The sequence below is a fragment of the Meles meles genome, chromosome 7 (assembly GCF_922984935.1).
Source record: "Meles meles chromosome 7, mMelMel3.1 paternal haplotype, whole genome shotgun sequence".
Classification (NCBI taxonomy): domain Eukaryota; kingdom Metazoa; phylum Chordata; class Mammalia; order Carnivora; family Mustelidae; genus Meles; species Meles meles.
The window spans coordinates 53,279,244-53,305,427 of record NC_060072.1 but is presented as its reverse complement, the minus strand read 5'-3'; the positions used below and the strand labels follow the sequence as shown (position 1 = coordinate 53,305,427).

The following is a 26,184-nucleotide window of genomic DNA, read 5'->3' as shown; positions in this document are numbered from 1 at the left end:
TACTAATCGCCCCTTGTGTTCTTCACTTCATTCAGGATCGCATAAGTGAGGTTTCCAGGGTCACTGTCAACCAGCTCCTCTAGCTTCCCTCCTCCTACCTGCCCACATTCGAGGAACCCCATAATGATGCCCCAGGAAGTAGCCAGATCTGAGCCACCACCCCTATTACAACAAAAAGGTCGGAATGTTAGGTCAGCAGTTCCGGGAATGCAGGAGGAACAATAAAAATGGCCACCGGGCCATCATCTTCCAGGCCACCCTCTTTCTTAACCCATGACTCTCCTGCCAGAAGGATGTATGCTGAGGACATGAGGACACGTCACCATTAGTAACCCGATACCTATGCAGGAAACAGGAACATCAGGACTCCCCCAACCCTCCAATACCTTACCTTATATGGCTGTGAATCTATGCCCTGTCTTAACCCAGATAAGAGACCTACTCAAGCCCTCGCACATGCGACTTCCAGGATTCAGGTCTCTCCTCTCCTCAGTCAGGGAACCTCGCCCAAGGGCGCCTTTAATAAAGCTTCCCTTACTCCTTGAGACTTCCCTCTCCTGAGTTGCGGAACTTCGCCCAAACGTGCCTTTAATAATCCTTGCTTAGTGCCTATCTCACCTGGTGTCATGTTTATCTCACCTGTAAAACCTTTCAGGTTCAAAATAAAATTCTTTTCCTTTCAAAGGGTTTTCCTGAAACTCAACTGACCACGGAAACTAAACCAACCCTCTTAAAAGGATATAACTGAGATTCTTGAATTTCAACCCTCTTGAAGGCCAGTGATATTCTATACCATGTCCCGCCTCTGTGGAACAAGACACATGAGATGGTCCCCAGCTTCATGGAAAAACACACTTGAGGACAACCCTTCTCTGCTCTACACTGTACAATACAATCTATAAAGAACTATGACTTTGACAAAAATTAACAACACCTGAATGACAGAATTGACCAGCATTGTTTTCTTGAAGCACTTTGATCAAAGGGGGAAATGTGAAAAAAGGGGAAGCATGTAAAAGAATTTCAATCTAAAATGGAAAATCTCAGGCAAAAGTCAATGAGGGAAAAGAGAGGAAAAATATAAGAAAACATGAGAAAGGGATGATTTCCCATAAATGCCTTATTTACAGAAAACTGATAATGTTGGAATTTTCTTAAATGATGGGGAATTGGTCAGGGGTTCCCTCACATGAACCTTGGGGAATTTTTGCCTGTGGATTCCAGAGATGTGAACAATGAGCACATCAGGTCAACCTCACAAAAAGCTGACTTGAGGGACACCTGGGTGGCTCAGTTGGTTAAGCGTCTGCCTTCAGCGCAGATCATAAAGCCAGAGTCCAGGGATCAAGTCCCACATCAGGCTCACTGCTCGGCGGGGAGCTTGCTTCTCCCTCTGCCTCTGCATGCCACTCCCCCTACTTGCTCTCTCTATGTCTCTCTGGCAAATAAATAAACTTAAGGGGAAAAAAAGCTGACGAGCTTTATATGTACAATTGGACTGGTTTAGTCTGCTCAGGGAATTTTCAAAGCTGTTTTCTGTGTTTCATTTTCACAGTGTCTAATTGAACTCTCCCCTCTTCACTGTCCCTGCATATAAAAACAGCCCACCCCAAACCCTCAACACACACACCTGCAGCTCGTTACAGTTTCTATGCCCCTAATGGCAACTCCTTTTCTATTCCCAAGTGAATTCATCTTTTTTGAACAACTTTGAGCTTGCCCCAGTTTAACTCTTTATTCAGTTGACAATTTCTTTCTTCTTTTTACTGCTTCATCTTATTTTTCATATTTGACATTTTTCTTAACATGCATTTATTTTTATATTTTTCACTTTCCATTTTTAGCTTATTTTATTTTTTCAAGATTGATTGATTTGAGAGAGAGAGAGAGAGAGAGAAAGAACTCTCTGCAGAGGGAGAGGGAGAAAAAAAACCCAAACAAACTCCCTGCTGGCTCCATCTCAGGACCCTGAGATCACCACCTGAGCCAAAACCAGAAGTCAGACCCTCAGCCAACTGCCACCTAGACACTCCAACTTGTTCACTATTTTCATAGCTTTTATAGCATTTCAACCATGTCTTTTATGTACTTATCCTTTTCATGGAATTATCTGTGTTTTATATTAGAAAGCATTATTCTAAAGATACAATTGTTTCAGTTTCTGGACTTTTCTCACAGCCTTGAGGAAGTTCTAATTTCCTAAACAACCACTCTGTTATTTCACTTGTAGCTTCCCCTTCACAATCCCAATGCTAAAAATTTGAAATGAGTCATTATAAAGGTTTATAACGCCAAATCTCCACCACCATCCCATAACACTTACACGGTGATCACTCCATAGATAGTCCAATTCTTCCAAGAAAAAAAATGAAATATAAAATACATAATATTTAACATACAGTCAGTGATGACTACATCCTGAAGAGGTATTACTGCATAATCGGAGAGAGAGATTGCAATTTACAGAGACATCTTAAATATGCAATTACCTGTAACTCTCTGTAATTATCAATTACAGAGAAATCTTAAATATAAGCTCCACGACTATTTGTTAATAGTAACCAGCTTGCTTCCAGTAGTGTCTCAAGGACTGTTCTCTCCTGCTTTTTGTAATAAATTCATCAGTTGATTTGCGAACAGGTAATTAAGAGAAATTTCTATTACTTCTGTTACTCCACATTTTTGGCAAATAGAAGTACTTCTTTCTGCTTTTGATTTGATGAGAAATAATAATAATAACAATAATGATAATGTTGGATTGATTACTTGGGCAAGATGTGAAATGAAATGCATAAAAAACGTCAGGAATTTATTTCAAACTTAAAACTTTGCGACATTGTGTTTTCTCAAAATCTGAAGTCCAGTTTTATTCTACACCTGGAAATACTTATAACTCTACCCCCCCATTCTACATACACTAGCACAGCAAGGACACTGATTCTCACCCACTCACAGTTGCTCAATGTTCTGTAAACACATCGTTCTTTGAAAATAACATTGGTTTAGAAGTATGTCCAAAGGTAATGATGTCTTCTGTAGAGCTTTTTAAAACAGCTTTATTTTAAGAATTTAAAAAATTTTTTTATATAATTAATACATCAGATTATCAATGACACAAAGTCAACTCTTTTCATGGTTACTTACTCTCCTCTAGTCTTGTTTATGCAAATATTTAATGCTACTATTAGAACCATCGCTTAGCTTTGGTTCTCTTTTTCATGTGTCAATAAATAACAGTAATGATTTACCTATGTTAATTAATGTAATCCAGTCATACAGGAATTATTACTATTATTAAGCCAATTTTACAGCTGGGGAAGCAGAAGCACTGAGAAGTTGTATAATTGGCCCAAGATGGCACAATATGTAAGAGTGAGTCTATTCCGTTAACCGCTGTGTTGTCCAAACTTAAGTCCAGTTGAAATATTCCCAGGGGCACCTGGATGTCAGTCGGTTGTGTCCAACTCTTGATTTCCACTCAGCTCATGATCTTAGGGTTGTGAGATAGAGCCCTGCGTCCAGTTCTGTGCTCAGCGTGAAGTCTGCTTGTCCCTCTGCCTTTGCTCCTCTCCCTGCTCTCTCTTTCTCTCTCTCTCTCTCTAATAAACAAATAATTTTTTAAAGATTTTATTTATTTGAGACAGTGCAAGAAAAAGAGAGAGAGTGTGTGCATGAGCAGGAGAAAGGGCAGAGGGAGGAGGAGAAGCAGGTTCCCTGCTGAGCAGTGAAGCCTCTGCAGGGCTTCATCCCAGGACCCCAGGATTATGACCTGAACCAAACGCAGACACTTAACTGACTGAGACCCAGGGGCCCTAAATAAAACCTTAAAAAAAATATTCTCACACTGTATTTCAGATTTATTCCTTTCTAGATACTTTTATTGCTTATATGAACATTATTTTAGCCAGGAAATGATATCAAATTATTTTACTTATTACTTCATTCCACAAATATTTATTGAATGAATATTTAACTGATCACTGGAATTTCATTAAATTTTCGTTACTATTAAAAATTGGAATGCTGTGATTTTGACCTCTGACTTTGACATTTGGCTCAAATCTACCATTCAGGTTCAGCTTTGGCCTCAACTGATTTCAACATCATTTTTGGATCCCTGATATTGTGTACAATCAATAATCCTCTGATCTTCATAGGTAATAATTATACAAAATCACTATCATAATGTTACGAATATAATTTAGATATAATTTGCAGATCTATTTTAATATATGAATATTCACTTACAGTTATATGTATTTTGGATCTATCTTGGAGTCAGAAACTACTTGCCAGCCTCTTCCAAAAAGACAACTCAAAAAATTGATATTTTGGGGACACCTGGGTGGTTCAGTCAGTTAAGCATCTGCCTTTGGCTCAGGTCATGATCCCAAGATCCTGGAATCGAGTCCCGCATTGGACTTCTTGCTCAGTGGGAAGCCTGCTTCTCCTTCTGCCCGCAGTTCCCTCTACCTGTGCTCTCTCTCTCTCTCTCTCTGAAATAAATAAACAAAATCTTTTTTAAAATGTGACCTTTGCAAAAACTCCTTTAAGACATCAAAGCCCATTATTGGCCTTATTCATCCATCTGTCCTAAACATATTCCCGGAATTAAAAAAAATAACATTATAAATGGGTAATTTGGGCTCATTTTGAAATTTTCTATACTCATACATATTGCAGCAGTGGGTGGCAGAAATAATGAAAACTTTCATTTAAAGCGCCTCCTCTTTTCCCCAGCCATTGACAATGTCTATTTCCACCGAGAGTTCCATAAGAATAAAGCAGAGAGAGTGGGAAGAAATACTGAAGCGGGCCATCTGTACCCCAGTGTTCATAGCAGCAATGCCCACAATCACCAAACTGTGGAAAAAGCCAAGACGCCCTTCAACAGACGAGGGGATAAAGAAGATATGGTCCATATATACAATGGAATATTACGCAGCCATCAGAAGGGTCAATGTGGACAGGACTGGAGGAGATTATGCTGAGTGAAAGAAGCCAAGCAGAGTAGGTCAATTATCCTAGGGTTTCACTTACTTGTGGACCATAAGGAATGACATGGAAGACATTAGGAGAAGGAAAGGAAAAATGAATTGGGGTAAATCTGAGGGGGAGATGAAACATTAGAGACTGTGGACTCTGAGAAAAAAACTGAGGGTTTTGGAGGGGCGGGGGGGTAGGGAATGGGTGAGTCAGATGGTAGGTATTAAGAAGGGTATGTATTGCATGGAGCACTGGGTGTGGTGCATAAGCAATGAATCTTGGAACACTGAAAAAATAAAATAAAATTTAAAAGAAAAAAGAAATTCTGAAGTGGAAATGTCCTCCTGCCTCTGGGTAACAAGTACCCAGCAAAACTCTACCTTACCCTAGAATTTAGAAGTCAAACAATTATCATATGGATGTGTATTTATGGGTTTATTAGAATAAAAAAATGAAGCATTACTTGTCCTATCAGAAATGTTTTATCTGACCAATTATTTTGACAATGAGAACTGGCTTTGCAAAATTAGGTTATTGGTGAACATTTTCTAGAAATTTTATCAGTTAAATGTGTGAGTCATGATTTAGTAAATAAGTAAAGAATTTCATGTGGTTTTTATTTACAAAACAATAATTGATTTAGAAATGTTTTAATTTTCCAAATTTTTAAAAGTATATTAGTTGTCTTTAGGTAAGAAAGTAACAATCAGTAACCCTTTATAAGTATGGGTAAGTCTATTTTCATGCATTTCCTAGAAACTGAGAATGAGATTGACTCTAATGACTGAGTTCCAAACTCTTGTGCAATTGACCTAGCTACCAGTGCTTTGCTTTCAACAAAATTAAGGAGGCTATTTTTTTCATCTGAGAATTATAATTATATAACTACAATTATATTTAATGATAATTATAATGTGACCTTTGGCTTATACCTGAGACGCCTAAATACTTAAATGATATTGTTCTAATTGAACCTCTCATTTCACTCTTCTCTATGTGAACAAGATTTCTTGGTGCTCAGACCTATGTGATAAGAAACAGAACAGGAATATTCCAAGAAATAGAATAGAATAGAAAAAATGGGAGGTAAATAGATAGTGGAAACTTGCCTTAATAGAGCAAGAAGTAATATTCATTCAAAGATAAAAATCTGACGGCAGAAACCAGATGGATGAAATGTACAATTTATTTCCTTAAGAAATTATTTTCAAACAACATTATCTCTTGTGTTTTATATTTAATAAGACTGTAGTAGATATATATGGTCTTGATATGTAATATACTGACAACACTTGTAATGAGAATTCAATTCAGAAAAATTGCATTACTACTCAGAACCTTATAGATACAAAACCTTTTTTTAATGATTTTGATTATCTTTAGTTACAGAAATAAATGATAAGGTGTTCATTAAAATATATTGAAGAGTACGGGCACCTGGCTGGTTCAGTGGGTTGAGCGCCTGCCTTCGGCAAAGGTCATGGTCTAGGTATCCTGGGATCGAACCCTACATCCAGCTCCTTCCTCAGCAGGGAGTCTGCTTCTCCCTCACCTTCTGCCTGCAGCTACCCCTGCTTGTGTGCTTTCTCTCTCTCTTTTTCTCTCTGTCAAACAAATAAATAAAAACCTTTTTAAAATTTTTAAATAAATAAATAATATTGAAGAATAAAACACCAGGATAAAATTATGTGGGGAAGTACAATGGAAATCTAAGATCAAGAAGAAGCAAGAATGATGTAAAATTTCCAACAAGCAACAAAAGAATCCAGCAAATGGATGATGATAGGCAATAAATTACTGACAGTATGTACATTTCATTGGATATATTTAAAAAGTGGCATTATAGTTTTATTTTTTAAATAGCAGTATTTATAATAAACTTATTTATCATCTTGCACCTGACAAAAAAATTTAAGTTAAGGAAGTGTGATGAGTTACACTTTAATAAAATTTTTTCAGGGAATATAAGAAAAAAGATTTAAGACCAAAGAACATAAAAGTTTTAGTTGAGAATGCTGAGAAAAGTATTATTTATGCCACATAATATGTATATTAAATATGCCTAATAAAATTTGTAATTAAAAATCAAGATGGAAAAGTTTTGATGACACTCAATTTATTCTTGCAAGCCTAAAGTTCAAGCTGCAGTGATGATTTTTGCTTCATCCAAATATGGATTTTTATTTTTAGTCATTAGACATTTGGCGAAAATACAGGTTTCTTTGCACATCCAGTAAGTTTATTTTTGCCTGGGAAAAGTAATATAGGACCTCTTATAAGTCATGTATTACTTGTTATGAGTTAATTTATCCCACATTAACCAGGTGGAAAGTGTGTTATTTATGGAAGTGCGGGAGTGGAGAGGGAGAGCACAGGAGAGCTTATTCTAGTGAGGGGAGGACCCAAAATAAAATAGAAGAGTTTTATATTCATTCAGCAAACATTTGCCAACTACTAAGGGCCGGGCTTTATGTCCTCCATAGTTTATTATCCTCCCGGGAATTGAAATATCTTACGTACCTATAGTTTTACAGTTCACAAGGGTGGCCGCGTACACAAGCATCACTTCTCACTCTCTCAGATCATTTACCAAATGCAGACAAAGCGGCGCCAGGGTGGCTCAGTCGCTTAAGCAAGCGATTCTTCATTTCATTCAGGTCGTAATCTCGGGGTAGTGACATTGAGCCCCGCCTCTAGCTCCCCACTGGGCGTGGATCCTGCTTAAAATTCTCTCTCTCCCTCTGCTCCTCCCTTCATTCGTGCTCTCTCTCACTCTCAAATAAATAAATAGATCTAAAAAAAAAAAGTATGTTAAAAACAAAATGTACTTCATCTACAGAAATTCCTCTCTCTCACCACATCCTATATTAAACTGGTTCTATACTCAAAATATGCCCACTTCATTTTTGGGGGTGCCAGTTAAATTAATGTAACAGTGTGGATCTTTCTTTTTTTTTTTTTTTTTTTTTTTTTTTTTTTTTTTTTTCTTTTTTTTCATTTTATTTATTTTTTCAGTGTAACAGTATTCATTCTTTTTGCACAACACCCAGTGCTCCATGCAAAACGTGCCCTCCCCATTACCCACCACCTGTTCCCCCAACCTCCCACCCCTGACCCTTCAAAACCCTCAGGTTGCCCCAACCTCCCACCCCTGACCCTTCAAAACCCTCAGGTTGTTTTTCTTATTTTCAGGATTCCATGAAAATAGATTCTAACACCCCAATCTCCCTTGGAAAGCAAATAGGATGATGAATCACAATTGATAACATTTTTTAAAAGATTTTATTATTTATTTATTTGACAGAGAGAGGGAACACAAGCAGGCAGAGCAACAGGCAGAGGGAGAAGGAGAAGCAGACTCCACACGAGCAAGGACCCACAACGTGGGGCTTGATCGCAGGATCCCAGGATCCTGACCTGAACTGAAGGCAGACGCTTAACTGTCTGAGCCACGCAGGCACCCTGATAAACATTTTTATATTGCTCAAAATAGAATTAAATAAGAATGTTCATCAAATAAAGGTCATTTCCTTAGGGAATAAAATGAATGAATTGGCTTTAATTCTACATGTTCAATGAACTTAGAAATCATAAGTATGCATTTCATCAGTTGTATCCAAATGAACTATCATTTTCTTTACAAAAAAACAAAAAGAGAGCTATAAATTGAACACGTTAAGCTGCTAACCAAGGGAGAGATTGTCTTCAGATTTATTTTCTTTAAAATCCCTGTGATAAATTTTACTTCTTTGTTTCATTAAAGAACCAGATAGGATGAAGCCAAGGGGATTATGTGATGTTCCCTCGACTATTAAAAACTGATATGGGATATGTATTGACATTAATACTTCTCTTAAAAAAGAAATTGAAAGTCAAGAATATTGATTGATTTCATCAAGTCATATAATTTATTTTGTTTCTTCTTAAAAATATTTAAGTTGCTGATTAATAATCAAAGCCAGTGTAGTCTAAAAGTCCTATTTCTCAAAGACTTAGAAAATTTGAGAAGGTGGATTAAAGAATACTGATGGTTGTAGAAATAATCTGGAATTGATTTTTTTATACTGCCATTAGTTAATATGTTACAAAAACAAATGGTTAACAGTTTCCTTTCACTGCCCATCAGGTAAAATAAAAACCAGAGATTACAAGTACAGAGTTCAAGGAATCAAGACTCAGCTTTCTATTATTTCCTTGTTCTTTCCCCACCATGAGGGGAAATCAACTGCCCAATCCAGTCTTGATTGCATTTTTCCTGCTCCTTCCCAGAGATGCTTCCACTGCTTCAAAACCGTAAGCAACATTTCCAGAAAATTCTACTGTCATTCTCTATCTCATTGTGCTATCTGCCTCTTGCTATGTCTCTCTTACTTATTTTCTGATTTCCTGTGAAGTTATCTGCTGTTGAAGGGGTTTGGAAAGGTCAGTAAATTGTTATGGCTCATGTGGAAATGGGAGCATACTCCAGTTCTAGAAAACACAGAGATATAAGGCGGTAACATTTATGAGACATTCACCAAATAAGAATACAGAATTATACAACATTCATTTAATAATAATATAAAATTCCCGCCAAAAGGGGGGGAAAAAGCATACTTTTATAATTGTCTCATGAAAAGGGCTGCTGTGTCTCATCCACTGTGAAATGGCTCAGTGGCCCTATTTTCCCCCAGTCAGGGATCCCCAGGATGGATGCATGACTTTCACACAAGCCAGGCTTTGTGTGTGAGATCACTCAATTCATCAGCAAACCTGTAGAGGCTGGCATTAGAATATACAGATACAGCTTGGGAATATACAGATACAGATTAACAGAATGTGGGCTCTGCCTTCAATACCTCCCAGTATAGAAAATAGGAGGAGATAGTGCACAGAGAAAGGAATACAGTGCAAAACCAGAAGCAAGCACTGCAAGATTTTGTGAGAATGCCCACAGAGAAAACCTCCCTCCTCCTGGAACCTTTAAGCAATATAAGAGAAGGGGTATCACCTAAGTGTGCAGAGAGACAGCTGTTCTTGAGAAAAGTCCTATGAAGTAAATAGGATGTATCTAGATAGACAAGGTCACTTCAGAAGGAGAGAGAGGCCTGGGCAAACCAGAGCATTGCAAATACAGCGCGTTTGAGTGGTTGCAAAGGATGGGCAAAGAACAGCAGGAAAGTGGTATTTTCTTCTGGGGGGACATGGTAATGTATTTGGTGATTAGCCTTGCCTAGCTTGGCTTGTCTTCCAACATCAGCGACTGTAAGAGAGAAAAGAGCTAAAATTGCTCCTGGAAAAATACTGCAAAGCAATTCAATTCCTCCTTACCTATTAATTGTTATCACTTTAGTGTCCTGGAATAACGACATTCATATCATCCACATGAAACCCAAGACCACCGGTGGGCAGGTTCTTAATGCTTTCATGATAATCAATGGGTTCATCACATTTTGTGGTTGCTAAAAAAAAAAAAAAAAAGTTTTTTCATCTTTATGGACATATAATTAACAAATAAAATTACAAAATATTTCAACTGTACCACATACACATATATGGAAGGATGCCTCCCACTGGGTGAATTAACACATACATCGCATGCATATTTACTCTACTTTTATTTTTCTGAGAACATATAAATTCTACTTCCAGCAAATTTCGTTTATACAATGCAGAGTTGTCAACTATAGTCACCATATCTTACATTATATCCCCAGACTTCATTCATCTTATTATAACTGAAAGTTTGTAGCCTTTTACCAACCTTTCCACATTTCCTTGAACACCCTCCACCCCAGGCCCTGGCAACCACCTTCTATTCTCTGTCTCTATGAATTTGACTTTTTTTTAAAGACTCCACATATAAGTGACAGCATGCAATACTATCTTTCTCTGACATATTTCATTAATAATGATATCAAAGCCCATCTCCATGTTGTTGCAAATGACAAGATTTCCTTTTGTTAAAGCTGAACAGTATCCCATTTCTAAATTTGAAAATGACTTCTTTTTTTAAAAATATCTTATTTATTAGAGAGAGAGAGAGAGAGCACAAGCAAAGGAGCAGGGCAGAGGGAAAGGGAGAAGCAGATTCTCTGCTGAACATGGAGCCGAACGTGGGGCTTTATCTCAGGACCGCAAGATCATGACCTGAGCTGAAGGCAGACACTTAACTGACTGAGTCACCCAGGCAGAAATTATAGAAATTATAGAAAATAATTTCTATCCAAAATACAAAATGACTCATGGATTGTTTATCCATAGCTTATGGAGAGTTTTACAAATATTGTGAGGGTGAATATCTCCACAGCATAATGGAAGCATATTAATGTTTAACTGGTTGGAGGTTTCTAAGGTCTTTTGGATTGGCCTTTGAAGAATACATTACCTTCTTGCTGAAATCTGGTTCTGTTCTATGATTGGAGATTCCAGAAAAGATGATCTAGAATACAGCCACAATAATGATGTCTTTTTAACTTCTCCATGATTGATCCAGATGCCTCTTCTCCACAGGCAGTATCTGGTGCTGGTCCCATCACAGCTGTATGCTGGAGTTCCCGAGAAAGCTTGTGTCATGCTTAATCACCTGAATGAGACGGTGACACTCAACATAATTCTGGAGTATGGATTGCAGACCAGAACCCTCCTTGCAGACGTGGTGACAGAGAAGAACTCCTTCTACTGCAGCCCGTTCACTGTCAGTATGACTCCTTGGGATACAGAAGCTCGTTAGAGGAAGAGCATATTAGCTGATGCCTTGAGTCCTGACCCCTGACAATAAAAAAGCATAATGAAAACATGAGAAGTACAAAGTGGGCTTTCAATTTAGATTCAAATTAGATTCTACTGAATATACTTTCATAATATTTATAAACAATTCCAGTGTGATATGCAAAACATAATAGTAGTGATAGGAAAGGTTTCATTTGCCCTTAAACTTGTGAGGGAAATAAAGTTCATGCCATTAACCATAAAAACACTAAAAGTCATAAATTTAAGCGACTTACTTAAAATCTCACAAGTGGTCATTGGTTAATGTCTTGTCCTTGTAAACTTTTATTACATAAGGAATGAAATAGTTAATGATACTGGCTTACTACCAATGATAACACATAATGTTGATGTTGACCACTGGAAAATAACATTTGATAATCATTTTAAGAGCATGTTATTTCCTTCACCCCCATGACTGTGTGAAGAACTAGTTCCTTTCATTGCAGTGACATTTCCCCTTTAAATCAACAAAGTGTTACTGTCATGTTACATTAAACCCAAGAATCTATAAATCCAGGGACATAATATTCGATTTATTCCTCACTCGTTCTCTGGAACTGACCAGAGAAATAAGAAAGTCATAAAGGCTGAGACATTCAGAAGTGGGTCTGCACAGATTTTTCAGCTCTTTTCTACCTTACAGCTTCCGGAGTTCCCGTCTTCCTCAGGGTTGATTACTGTGGAGGTGAAGGGGCCAACCCTGCAGTTCATAAAGAGGAAGACAGTGCACATCACGAAAGTAAACAGCCTTGTCTTTGTCCAAACAGACAAACCTATCTACAAACCGGGACAAACAGGTATCAGGAACCAAATCAGCAAGGGCCACGTTACAGGGCAGGTGTGTGGTTCCCTATTACCTTATTTTGCAGTCATGAAAATCCAGCATGTTGTTATCTGTGTTATTTTTTTTTTTTTGTTATCTGTGTTATTTACCCTCGATTCCCACTGGGTAGTTTTTTTTTTGTTTGTTTGTTTGTTTGTTTGTTTTTTTACTGACAGCTTTTGTCTATTTTATTATAAAATACATGTAAAAGTACAAAATGTTAGTGTGTAGTTTTAAAAAACTGAACACTGATGTGAATACCACCCAGTTCAAGAAACAGAACACTGCCAGAATCCCAGATCTCAAGTGTTCTTTCCCAGTCTTTCCAATTTCTTTTTTTTTCCCCTTTTTATTTATTTTTTTTTCAGCGTAACAGTATTCATTCTTTTTGCACAACACCCAGTGCTCCATGCAAAACATGCCCTCCCCATCACCCACCACCTGTTCCCCCAACCTCCCACCCCTGACCCGCCATGCTTAGTGAAATAAGTCAATCGGAGAAAGACAACTATCATATGATCTCCCTGATATGAGGACATGGAGAAGCAACATGGGGGGTTAGGGGGATAGGAGAAGAATAAATGAAACAAGATGGGATTGGGAGGGAGACAAACCATAAATGACTCTTAATCTCCCACTGGGTAGTTTAATGGGGAAAATCTCTATGTTTCAGTGAGATTCCGCATTGTCTCTGTGGATGTAAGTTTTCGCCCTTTGAATGACACGGTAAGTCTCATTACAGTGGATGAGTCTGGGAGAAATAGGAATAATGTCAAGCCCATTTTTTGCAGAACCTGAGACCAGTACGATCTCCTAAGGGTACCACTGCTAGAGAATAGAGAAATCAGTTCACCAACCGTATTATTAAAATAAAATATTCAGTTGAAATTATGCTTTTAAAGATCACAATAATTTTTATTGAACAAAAGAAAGTAAGTGCATTTGATTTCTCCCTAAGAGAAATGCAGAATTTCTCAGAGATAAATTTCATCTGCAAAATAATTTTATTTGGACCTTTTTACCTTAGCATAACTTTCCTCAATTGTACAATATTTCATAAAGTCATGACTTCTCAAGAGCTATATGTCCCAAACTAAACATGTAAACCAAACTGGGGCACATTTCCTTGTTTGGACAAGAAATATACAGACTCACTTCCTCTCATCTGGATAACGTATCAATGCTGATGAAATGTCTTTCTTAGTCTGACCTCTGTCCCATACTCATTCTATTTTTTTTTCTTTCCAGTTCCCATTGGTTTATATTGAGGTAAGTAATATCTTATGCATCTCAGTTGGGATGAAGACTTACTACAAGTTAAGTTCCATTGTCCCTTGCCACCTCTCCCCGCCATCCCCACTAGCACTTCACCAAAACTAAACAGTTTTCCCTGTCTATCTTCAATCCTTTGGAGAGTGGAAAAGATGTAAATGAAGGGGAAAAAATCCCCTGAGATGATACAAGTTCATGACCCTTCCAATATTTCTGACCAAACTGGATATGCATAATTTCAAAAAGAGGTACTCTGATCTGTAATATCTCATTGCTGGTAAACTTGCTGCCCTTTCCTCAGTGTGGAATTCCTAGAAAACTTGGCTCAGTACTTTTGGTGTCAACTTCATAACCATCTCTTACCCAACTCTCAATGTGCCCTCCCTAAAAAGCTTTTCCTCTACTCAGATTATGTATTTCAGTTGTTTCTATGAACTCATAGTATTTTTATCTATAGAATCCCAAGAGGAACCGAATTTTCCAATGGCAAAGTCTCAGACTGCAAGGAGGACTCAGCCAGCTGTCCTTCCCACTCTCAGTGGAGCCCACTCTGGGTGCTTATAAGGTCAAGCTTCAGAGGGAGTCAGGGGAAAAAATAGAGCACCCCTTTGAAGTGAATGAATATGGTAAGAATTTTGCCTTTCTCCAAGACATTTATGACATTACTTAAGAGTTTAGGAGTTTTGACACATAGATATAAGCAAAAATCTAACAGATAATAGTTGGAAATTAGCAAGTTTTTTTTTTATTTGTCCAAATATTCACTAAGAATCTTTCATGTACTATCTTATTTAATCCTCGTATCAACCATCTGAGGCAGATACTCTACGGTCTCCATTTTACAAATGAGTACATCAATACTAGAACAGTTAGGAATTTACCAAAATCACAGAGCCAGTAAGAGGTAAGAGAGATTTTAATAAGTCCATTACCTTATTCAAACCAAAACTGTTAACCAACGCAACAAATATCTGCACGCATCTGTTGATCTGTATCTTATATCTCCTGGCTGTCTATGATCGACACCTAGACTACTCTATTCAAAATGGTCAGACATTGAAGCCATCTTATTAGTTATTAGCCATGTGGATTTTCTCATGAAAATGAAGTATTTCATGCCATGGATGAAGAGACTGCTCACAAAAACATCATTCCCTAAATTCACCTGAACTGCTCTGAGGATTATAGAACAGGGATATATTACAGGAACAGCGAGCCTTACACAACTGTGAGAGAGAATGGGAAAGTATGGGTCCAGGAGGGGGAGCTAAATCATAGGAAATTACCAACCAGTTCTCCTGAACCGTGGGTGGGGAGGAATAAATTAGCACCTTCGAGGGTACCTTCAGATCCCAAGGTGGACCACAAAGGGAAATGGACAGAAGAATCTATGGAAGACTGGATGTATCGGATCTTCGTATCTACCACTTCTCTATTTCTGTAATAAGTGTCTGGTGGTGGGTCTGGGGCCTCTTTTAGTCAGCAGGACAAGAAGTTGGGAAGAATTGGACACAGAGGGAAAGAAGAAGGACAAATTGGAATTTCCTCATCTCTCTGTACCTGCCACCACATCAAACTATCATGATGATCTTCATGATTCTAATCTTCAGCATCTAACGATGCTTCTTTCTTTCCATCTTTAAGTCTCAACCAAGTTCAAAAGGGATTCTAGGAAATGTAGTACCACCGTATAAATAAACATGGTACAAATACCCACGGTCATAATCACATTTTTGTGGTTGGTAGAGACCCTGCAGCTTCTTAATGTAATTGAAATCATTTCATGTGTTTCAATGTTATAAGGTTCTGTAATAGAATCATTACAAATACTTACAAGATATCCTGCCCACCCACCTTCACCTCTTTCTTCCTTCTGTTGACAACAGTTTTGCCCAAGTTCGAGGTCCAAGTGAAAATGCCCAAGACTATCAGTTTTCTAGATGAAGAATTTACGGTATCTGCCTGTGGCCTGTGAGTTACATTTTTTCATCCATTTTTGTCTCCTACTCTATGTTCATTGCAATTAATCATTAGTGGACTTCAAAGTATTTTAATTAGAGAATAACTTCTCTCCAGCACACCTGAGCTCCAGCTAGAGAGCAGGGGTAGCAGCATAGGACATTCTTACTACTACAAACAAAAGCATTTACTGAACACTTAAAATGTGCCAGAAAATGTTTTAAGTGCCTTGTGAGATGGAGATAGTTATCCTTAGTTTGCAAATGAGGAAACTATAACACATGGGGGATAAAAAACTTGTTCAAGTAAATGGGAGACTAGAATTTAACTCCAGCTGTCTGGCTCCAGACCCTCAACTCTTCACCACTACCCTACAATTGCCTCTGCAACTAAAAAAAGAAAATCTAGTTTCATGAAACATTGTACATGCCCAACACTGTGCCAAACTGAACACAGGACATCCAGCTCAAGCTCATGCTCATGTTCATAACTTCTGTGTCTCCTATGATCCCCATTTTCTTATTGCTCTCAATTTAATAAACTATGGAAAATTGGGGGGGAAATGAAGCAGACCTTCTTAAATAGATATATAGATATATAATGCAGAATTTAAAAGACGTGTCATAGTTACTTCTTCCCTGATTGCTTTTTAGTTCAGTCGAACATTCTCCATATGCCCTGAGGACACCTTATCTCTTGCTTTTGAAAACAATGTGAGGATCATATTTTCATCTTTCTTACCAGTTTTGATGCTTTAGATTTTTCTCTCAGAAGGGAGAGCCCTTTGAGTGACACTTAAAGATAACATTCAACGAAGTGAAATACAGGTAGTGACTTATTGCTTTATCAGCCCTCCTAGAAATTAGCTGGGAGAAACCTTAAAAAGGGGAGGATCAGGGTCATCAAAGCCAAAACTCATCTACCTCACAGTTTGGACCAAAGCAATAGGTCTCAAACTTAGGTAAACATCAGAATCTGTGGAGGTGATTGATTAAAATGTAGATTCCTTGACCCCCACATCTAAAGATTCCAATCATAAATCTGAGGAAGGATTCAGGACTCTGAATCTTAATACATATGTCAGGTAATCTCAATGTAGGTGGTCCGTTAAGCATACTCTGAGAAACAACCGGTGAAGTTTGGCTTCCCATCATGTCTTACTTCACTCAGCCTGCTATGACAAAATACCACAGAATGGTTAGTTTATAAACAACAGAAATTTCTTACTCTTAGTTCTAGAAGCTGAAACATCCAAGATCAAGGTGCCAGCATGGTTACGTTCTGGTGAAGATTCTCTCTGGTTCATAGCTGGTGCCCTCTTGGCATATCCTCTTAGGGCAGAAGGGGCCATAAGAGGACATAAAAGGAGCCTCTTTTATAAAGGCACCAATCACATTCATGAAGGCTCCAGCCTCACTATCTAAGCACCTCCCAAAGACCTCATCCCCTAACACTATCATCCTTGGGGTTTAGGACTTTCACATATACATTTGGGGGGGATACAAACATTCAGACCATACCATAGCATATCCCTCCATTAGATTTGGCAGAATCGGACTAAGTCATTTTGATTCTCTTTATTTATAACAGATATGTTAAATGATATGTAAGTAGTGTTTTTGAATATTTAAATTCCCATTTAAGTTCTCATTTATCCTATTAAAATACATACAAATTAGGAAAGATTTAAAAATACCCTGTCTGCATATCCTTACATTTTTCCCTAAAACAACTTAGGTCATGTCAAAGCTGGAATTATAACCTAGATCATCTGATGGCAGGGAAAGAAGGAAATAAGATAGTCTTATAGTAAAACCTCAACTGAAAGGGAAGAAAGATCTGAGAAATACTACATTGTTAATTTTCTCTTTAGAGGTGTTTAAAGGAGATTCAGTAAGTATTTTCTCTTAGAGTTGTAGATGTAGGTCCACTTAGATAATTAAGACTTAGTTTCAGAATAAGTGCTCCTCAAGTACAAATGGTACGGAAGGAAATATGATTGTTATATGAACAAGATGGATATATGAATGGATCAAATCATGTAAAAAAATATAGGAGTTGTTTATATCAAATATCCTTTTGTGTAACTGCTTTACTGTTATAGATACACATATGGAAAGCCTGTCTCTGGTCTGGTGACAATTAATGTATGCAGAAAACACTCACAATTCCATTCGACCTGCCATGGAAGACATTCACAAAGTATCTGTGAAAAATTCAGTCAACAGGTATGTGGAAACAGTTCTCCCCAGACACTAACACCAGATCTTGTTTTTTCATGGATTATAATGCAATAAAGAATATCATACAAAAAATTATAATATTGTATGGTGGAAACAGTACAACAGAAAGTAGTGTGGAGTAAGGGAAACATTGTAAGATTGCCTGGTAATGTTTGGAGCCCACTGGAGAGTTGGGTTCGTGAATTTATAGTGGTATTTATTTGGCCAGTTTTGTAACTTCTTTCTGAGAGCAATCAGCATGCCAGGTGTAAAGGCATAAAATAATATGGAAGTATCCAAAGTTGGCCTTTCTCAAACGATAATAGAAAAAGAATGTGACAGATGTTAGGAATTTGGTTAGTGGGAGGGGGCAACTGACAGGCTCAGCTGGTAGAGCCTACGACTCTTGAATGCAGGTTCATGAGTTCCAGCCCCCTGTTGGGTGAAGAGCTTACTTAAAATTTTTTTTTGGTTAGTGGAAGAATCAAATGACATGCTATGGAATCTAAACTTCATATGGAAGAATAAAAATATAACATAAAAGCCCAGGGAGTGGCAGTGAGTGGAGACTATAAAGGTATGGAAAAGAAAAGTGACCAAAGTTTCAGAGAGGATCGCCTGGGTGGCTCAGTCAGTTAAGCACCCAACTCCTGCTTTCAGCTTGGGTCATCATCTTGGGATGGTGGAATGGAGCCCCACTTTGGGCACCGTGCTGGGTGTGGAGCCTGCATAAGATTTTCTCTTCTGCCTCTTCCCCAACCCTCCCCACACCTCCTCCCAGACTCATATCTGCCTGCCCGCTTTCTCTTAAAACAAACTAACAAAAACCTGCAGAGAGCAAATGAATGAAAGGCAAGGGTGGCAAATATGATGATGAATGTCAAAATAAACATCAATAAGAAGGATGAACATGAGAGAAATTAGTTGCCAAAACTCTAATATATCAAGGACACGGGAATTAATTTTTATTTTCAAGTGAAAAAATTAAAAAATGAGTAAGTAAATTATAAGTAAATATAAGTACATTAAATATGCTTAAGCTTTATTATGCAATGCATATTTTCATGTAAATAAGTTAAAAAAATGAAAAAAAATCTTTCTTAAGATGTGGTTCCCAATGTTTAGTTTGGAAATCTAATGACTATAATGATTCATCTACTCAAAGAATATATATGTTTTTATTAATGTCCTAGGCATAGAGAAATACAGTTAAGAAAATGTAATCTTTAGTTCATGTGTAGATGAAGATGAAGGTGATCACAGACGAGGTGTTGTGTCTGAGCTGTGTTTAGAAGAGCAATAACTGTAAGACATGATAAGAATGGAAGAAAAAGAATGTTATAACTTGAGGAACTATGTATGCAGAGAGAGTACGATGGCACATTTGGAAACTAGTTAGTTTAATTTGGAAGAGACGGGATAGACTTTCAGAAGAGAAGGAGGAAGGGAGAGGTTGGCAATGAGTAACTCAATGGTTAATGAAGACATCTGATGTCATTTTTGGCTTGGGAAAGGATCAGCACCTACAAGATGGTCAGAACTTTGTAAAATTTCCTTTGGCCAATGAAAAACATTCACAGGTTGATAAATGACTTTTTTGATGGCAAACCAGAGAACCCAGGAACTCTCTTTCTTCCTCTTCAGGCAGACAGTGAAGGCTGTTTCACACAACTTGTGAAGACTAAAGTATTCCAGCTGAGACAGAAGGGGTATGACATGAGGATACAAGTGGAAGCCAAAGTCAAAGAAGATGGAACAGGTTCATGTTATTTTGAAATATTTATTATTTCATTAATTCACCAATATGTTAAGCATTTATCAAATGCCCATTTCATGTGAAACACTTCGTAGTTTCTGGGGACTATAAAATAACACAGTTCTTCTATCAAGGATCTAGAAATCTAAAAAGAAATTACTTAGATGTATGTGTATGTGTATATGGATATACGCTTGTATGTGTGTGTGTGTGTATATATATATATATATATGTTTATAACCATAACAAAATTTCCATGAGCAATGGAAAAACCAAAGTCCAAATGAGTATGAAGAGAGAGAATTAATTCTTCTATAGAGACAAAGAAAGTTTATAAAGTACCACATGAGCTGATTTATGTAGAATGGCTAAAATTCTGAAAGCTCGTGATGGACTGAGGACACATGATTCACATAAAGCAAATGTGTTTGGTCTCAGAAGAATCTGAAAGTGTAAGTTGGAGCTAAGGTGTGTAAAAAAGTAAATCGTGTGCTACAAAGATTAGACTTTATTATGAAAAACCTTGTATATCAGCAGATAGATTCAAGGAGATGTTCTAAATAAACTGATTTTTGAAAATACAATTCTAGCAGACATAAAGAGGACAGGCTACATGAAGCGATTTTAAGAGGTTACAATGTGATACATCAGATTCCTGTTCAAAATGGTTCCAAAGATTACGAATCTGGGACCTGGGAAAGGGAAATGCCAGTAACCAAGATTAAGAGTAGATGAGAAAGAAGTATTATGATGAGAATGTGTCAAAGATAATCAACTGTAATCTGGAATATCCAGATATAAGTTGACTCATTCTGCTTTAAAAATAATTTTAAAGGAAAACCAGAGCAAAATCAAGACCAGAAATATAAATCTGAAACAATTCCCACCATATCTATATCCTTCTAAGAGTAAATGCATTTATTCTGAAAGTGAACTCACTTAACATTGCCAGTTAGGGACTAGAGACAGACAAGGAGAGACCCAAGGACAGAAACAACTACATTTAGGACAGAGTGTCAAATAAAACAGCAATAATAAAATTAGAAGTCATAGAGATGGGGGAAACAATAAAGCTTTAGATGATGAAGCCCAAACACACTGGAAGAGCCATACAGTGAAAAGAAGTGTCTTGCTGGGGAAGTAGTTTGTGATAGACATTTAAGTATATTTTGAAGCCAATGTGAAAACTCATGTTGTATGCAAAAAGTCATGGGGAGAGGGGAGGGATCTGGGAGACACAGAAACGAAAATGGAGCAAGCTCATGGAGGACATGGGAAGAACCTAAGAACATAGATGGAACCAGTAAGATACTTGTGAAACCAGGGGAACTGGGGAATTAGGTATAACAACTTTTGTATGAAAATGAAGCTAATGTCAAGTCGATTGTATTTTCTAGGTGTGAAAAATTCTGAAAAGGATAAGAAATAGAATAGGGGTAGTACTTTGCCAGGAGGAAGTGAGGCTGAGGTGGGTGTGGGAGGCGAGTAGAATCTAAAGAACAATTCAACTTCACTTATTTCTTTTTCAGAGTTGGAATTAACTGGGCATGGATCGTGTGAAATCACAAATACTTTAAGCAAACTGAAATTTACAAAAGCGGATGCACATTATAGGCCTGGGCTCCCTTTTTTTGGGCAGGTAAAATAATTTCTCAACAGAATCATAATTTCTATAATTTAGGGGATGTGGACTTTAAGAAAACAAATTTTTATACCACAAAAGTACAATTGATTATAAAAATATTTATTTAGAATGAGGAAAGAAATTATAGCCAATGACAAACTTAAAGGGCAAATACCATCACATCCAGAAAATCAAAGCACGCTTTTATTAATTCACTTCCTAACACACCTCTAAAATACATTTTTCCTGTGTAGTTTAGCTGCATACTTTTTTACTGCCTCTTTATAAACAATGATTTTGTAATATAATTTTTAAAGATGCTTCCTCATCTAGATGATTTTTTATATTGATAGTTTTTAAAAGTTTTTCTTAGCTTCAAAGCTCAATATTGGTAACTATTGATGTTTCCAGACTGATATCCAACTTAGTGAACTCCCAGTTTTCTGTTGTATAAGAGATATAGATTTCCAGCCATTTTAAATTTCCTTTTTTAGTATCATTGAATTGACAGTTGATAGGCAATTGACAGCTGATAAGCAATTGGCAGACAATAGGCAAAATCTCTTTGTCAACTGGGACATTCCTAAGTATTTCACAGTTGATGACATTATGAATTTTCTATCTTCTTCATTTATTACAGCATTTTGTATCAAATAAGCAAGAGATTAATAAATGTATAGATATGTTGGGGCAGGGCCATTTTGGATCAAGAGAAGAACCTGAGAGAACTGACGACTTAAAGATGAATATGACTTGGCCAGAAATTTAAGAAAGAGGGGAGAATAGCCAAGGCCCTAGGTATTAAACAGCTTTTAAAGAGCAGAGAACTAAGAGTGTGACTGACTGAGGTAGAAGATAGAGCTAACTGGATTGGCTGGAGAGCTATAGGTAAGCCAGAGCAGATCTTGAGGGCCTTTTAGGTTAAGTTCAGAATTTTGGACTTAGAAGTTACTGAAGGATTGAAGGAGAATAACATGATCCGTTTAACTCAGGCTGTAGAGAGAATGGTTTGAAGTAAGCCTGAAGCAGCAAAAGGGTGAACTGTGTAAGGTTAAATAAAAAGCTATTGCAAATCAGGTAGGGAAAAAATATTGTGTTTTGTCAGCTGAGAAAAGAGGTAGAGCTAAGATAAAAACAAAGCCTTTATTTGGGCCCTCAGACTTGCAATTCAGAAAACATGGATTTGGGTAGCATTTCAAATAGTGGCCCCTGTCGCCAAGAACAAATAACAAGGGTTTTTGAAGACAAAAGAGAATTCTTGGACACGTTATTCATAAGGAATTTTGATTGGTGCTGTTGGCAGAAAACTAATCTCAACTGAATATAATTGGTTGCTAAGGCTACCACCAGGTAAAAGCTTCTGCAGCAGGTTGCAGGTGTTTCTGTGAGTTTGGGCCCAGTTCAAAAGTTTGTGGGTCCTCCAGTGAGGATGTCAGAAGGCCCATCTCCTTAATGGCCTCCCGGCTCCATTGGAAACCCCTTGATAAGTGATCGCATTTTATTTCACCTGAAACAGGTTTAACTGGGATAGAAATCAATGAAGTGTGCTTAACAGAGTAATAGATAGCACTTGGACATGGGTTAGCATGAGTCAGTGAAAGAGAGAAAATGATTTTTTAAAAGGCCCTTGATATTGCTGCATAATCTATGGGATGGATAAAAGCACCATATACTGAGACAGAGAACCCTGGGAATGAAGAAAATAGGGAAGGGTGATATCCTGAGTCCATTTCTTGGATATTCTCAATTGTTTTGTGCTCACAGAATACTTATATAGGAATGTCAAAAAGAAAAATAGTTTAGAGCCCAGAAAACAAATCTTATTTTCAGACTGATTCTAAAATCTTCAGTCAATGACAGTGACCATGAGGTTAAGAGGTGAACGCAACTGAAAGGGTAAGATGCCATTGATATGTAACACGAGCTATCCTTTCCACATTTCTAGGTTCTTCTTGTGGATGAGAAGGATCAACCAATCCCCAATAAAACAGTAAGCGTCAGTGTGGATGTAACTGCATACCATTCCAGCCTTACCACAGATGAGCACGGTCTGGTGAACATTTCCATTGATACCACCAACTTCACATCTCTTTTTACAGTTAGGGTAAGTGGGAAGGGGCATCCAGGTCTACAGAGAGATTGCTGAGGTCACGTAATTTAAGGATATATGGGAAGCATGTAAATTCTAAGGAGAAAAGAAATGGCAATAAAGAGTAAAATAGAAATTAAGCAATTCGGAGACCTAAATTATAAGAAAACATTATTTCCCAAAAAACTTTGGCTTTAGATAGACTCCATTTGTGGCGTGGTCTAGTTTCAGAAAACACGTATTAGATCATCTTGATATTCCCTTGTAAAATTCTATATTTTTACAATTTTATTACAGATTAGATTTTGTTTGGTTTCTTTGGTGTACCGCCATTTTTTGTTTTCTGTAAAAAATTAAAATATCTTTATGCAGTTTATAGGCATAAGGGCATTAAGGAAAATAACTGATCTTGACTGTGAGTGAATATGATCTACCAAAATAGTATAGAACAACCTTAAATAAAGTTAAGGAAAAGTCACACACAGATTATGCTTTATTTGGGAAAGCAGATTATGATGGAACCAAATAAGCATGGTTCACGTAAAATCTTCAGTAAATGACTTTTCAGAGTGACGAATGTATACATAATGTACATTAACCAATAGCCTTTTTAAGACCTTTATTCTTTCCACCAGGTCACTTACAAACAAAGTAACCGCTGTTTTGATAACTGGTGGCTTGAAGAAGTTCATACAGAAGCACAGCACACTGTAAAGCGTATTTTCTCCCCGAGCAAGAGTTATGTTCACCTTGAACTTATCGCTGGTACCATGCCCTGTGGACAAATCCAGGATATCCGGGCACACTACATCCTGAATGGACAGATTCTGAAGGATGAAAAAGAATTAACCTTCTATTATTTGGTAAGAATGGAAACCACTGCAGCTCTTCCTAAATGTGTAAAGAGAACTTGAGTATTTGAAACTTCAGGGTTGGAGTAGTGTGACAATTTACTTATCTCTTTTAAATATGCTTATGTAAGTTTAGTATGTGTGTACCCTTTAGAATGATAGAGGATGCATTTCTCTCTTCAGATCAAAGCAAGAGGAAGAATCTCTCAATCAGGAACCCACGTGTTGTTCATTGAACAAGGAGACAGTGAGTACTTCCAGGGTTTCTGAATTTTTTTCTCTCATATACTCAATCCTGAACATTGTAGCAAGATGGAGTTATTTTTACATCTTATATTTTACATGTACATTTTATGGAGATGATGGTCACCAACCTTCTCCCATCAACCAAAGATGAGGAAACTAATATGAAAAGAAAGCATACTAGGTTCACTTTAGTCCATTTAGTATTCTTTCTTCATTTTATAGCATTTCTATATTTTAAATTTTATTCCTAAAGTAAAATATATTCATTTTATAATTAAATGTTTTAAAACACATAAAATAATTTGGAAGCACAGAAAATCATGAAAGAAAAAAAAAGAGAATCACGAAAGAATAATCTTACTGTGTAGGTCTTTGTATTCATTTCCTATTGTTGTTGTATTAGATTGCCACCCACTTTCTGGCTTAAAACCACACAAATTTATCAGTTTATGTCTTTGGTCAGACGTCTCCCTAGGCTAATATCGGGCTGTCGGTAGGACTGCATGCCTTCTGGCTCTAAGGAATTAATTATCTGTTTCCTTGCCCAAGGACCTCTTGCTTTCCTCGGTTTCTGTCTTCAATGCCAGAAGTACATCATCTTCAAACTCTCTCTTGCTTTTCTGCCCCCTCTCTAAAGATCTCTGTGATTACATTGGGCTCACTTGGATAACCCAGGATAATCTTCGCATCTCAAGGTCCTTAACTAATTCACATTTGCCAAGTCCCTTTTGCTAATAACATGACACATAGATGTTTTTGAGATTAGGCTGCCTTTCGGAAACATTAGTCTACATATCCAAACTGCCCTCTGCCCCAAAGAGTCACATCCATCCCATATACAACAGGATCCATCCACCCCATTCCAACAACCCTAAAAGACTCAATCTTTTATAGCATTCACTCAAGTCCAAATGTCTCATGTAAGTTTCATCAGCTCAAAAGGCCCAAATATCATCATCTCAATTATCTAAATTAGGTACTGGTGGGGCCTTGGGTATAGTCCTTCCCAGGATGACAAAGAAATTTTGAAAGGGGCTGGGAAAATAACATTAGGTTTCAAGATACTGCTTTTTCTGCATCTTACCAGTATCTGCATGACATTTTCATTTATGCTTGGTTCAAAACCTTTTCAGGGATGTCTGGGTGGCTCAGCGGGTTAAGCCCCCGCCTTCAGCTCAGGTCATGATCTCAGGGTCCTGGGATTGAGACCCATACTGGGCTCTCTGCTCAGCAGGGAGCCTGCTTTCCCCTCTCTTTCTGCCTGCCTCTCTGCTTACTTGTGATCTCTCTCTCTCGCTCTCTCTGTCAAATAAATAAATAAAATCTTTTAAAAAAATAATTTTTTTTCAAATTTCCCTTTGAATGTCTACTTTGGACTACAGGGGATTCATAAAATAAATATGTTATTTAGTTTCTAAATATTGAGATTTTTTCAGAATTTTTCTTATTGATTTCTCATTTAATGCCATTATGATCATTTGCTATAAATTTACTGAGACTTGGGGAGCTTGGGTTGCTCAGGCAGTTAAGTGTCTGACTCTTGATTTCAGCTCAGGTCATGATCTCGTGGTCATGAGATCAAGCCCCAAGTCAGTTCCAGACT

General features: G+C 37.3%; 1 protein-coding gene across 1 annotated transcript in view; it reads left to right on the top strand.

Annotated features, from left to right (window-relative positions):
- The first annotated feature begins 9,140 nt into the window (after positions 1-9,140).
- The window catches only part of LOC123947276 (pregnancy zone protein-like), a 43,982-nt gene continuing 26,938 nt past the window's right edge, over positions 9,141-26,184 (top strand). The window contains exons 1-13 of the mRNA XM_046013391.1: positions 9,141-9,279; positions 11,479-11,662; positions 12,383-12,536; positions 13,236-13,288; positions 13,811-13,831; positions 14,292-14,460; positions 15,721-15,805; positions 17,898-18,021; positions 19,660-19,774; positions 21,301-21,410; positions 23,341-23,499; positions 24,120-24,347; positions 24,519-24,582. Coding sequence (XP_045869347.1) covers positions 9,197-9,279; positions 11,479-11,662; positions 12,383-12,536; positions 13,236-13,288; positions 13,811-13,831; positions 14,292-14,460; positions 15,721-15,805; positions 17,898-18,021; positions 19,660-19,774; positions 21,301-21,410; positions 23,341-23,499; positions 24,120-24,347; positions 24,519-24,582 — 1,549 coding nt within the window. The 5' untranslated portion in view covers positions 9,141-9,196. The remainder of the gene's footprint in view (positions 9,280-11,478; positions 11,663-12,382; positions 12,537-13,235; positions 13,289-13,810; positions 13,832-14,291; positions 14,461-15,720; positions 15,806-17,897; positions 18,022-19,659; positions 19,775-21,300; positions 21,411-23,340; positions 23,500-24,119; positions 24,348-24,518; positions 24,583-26,184) is intronic.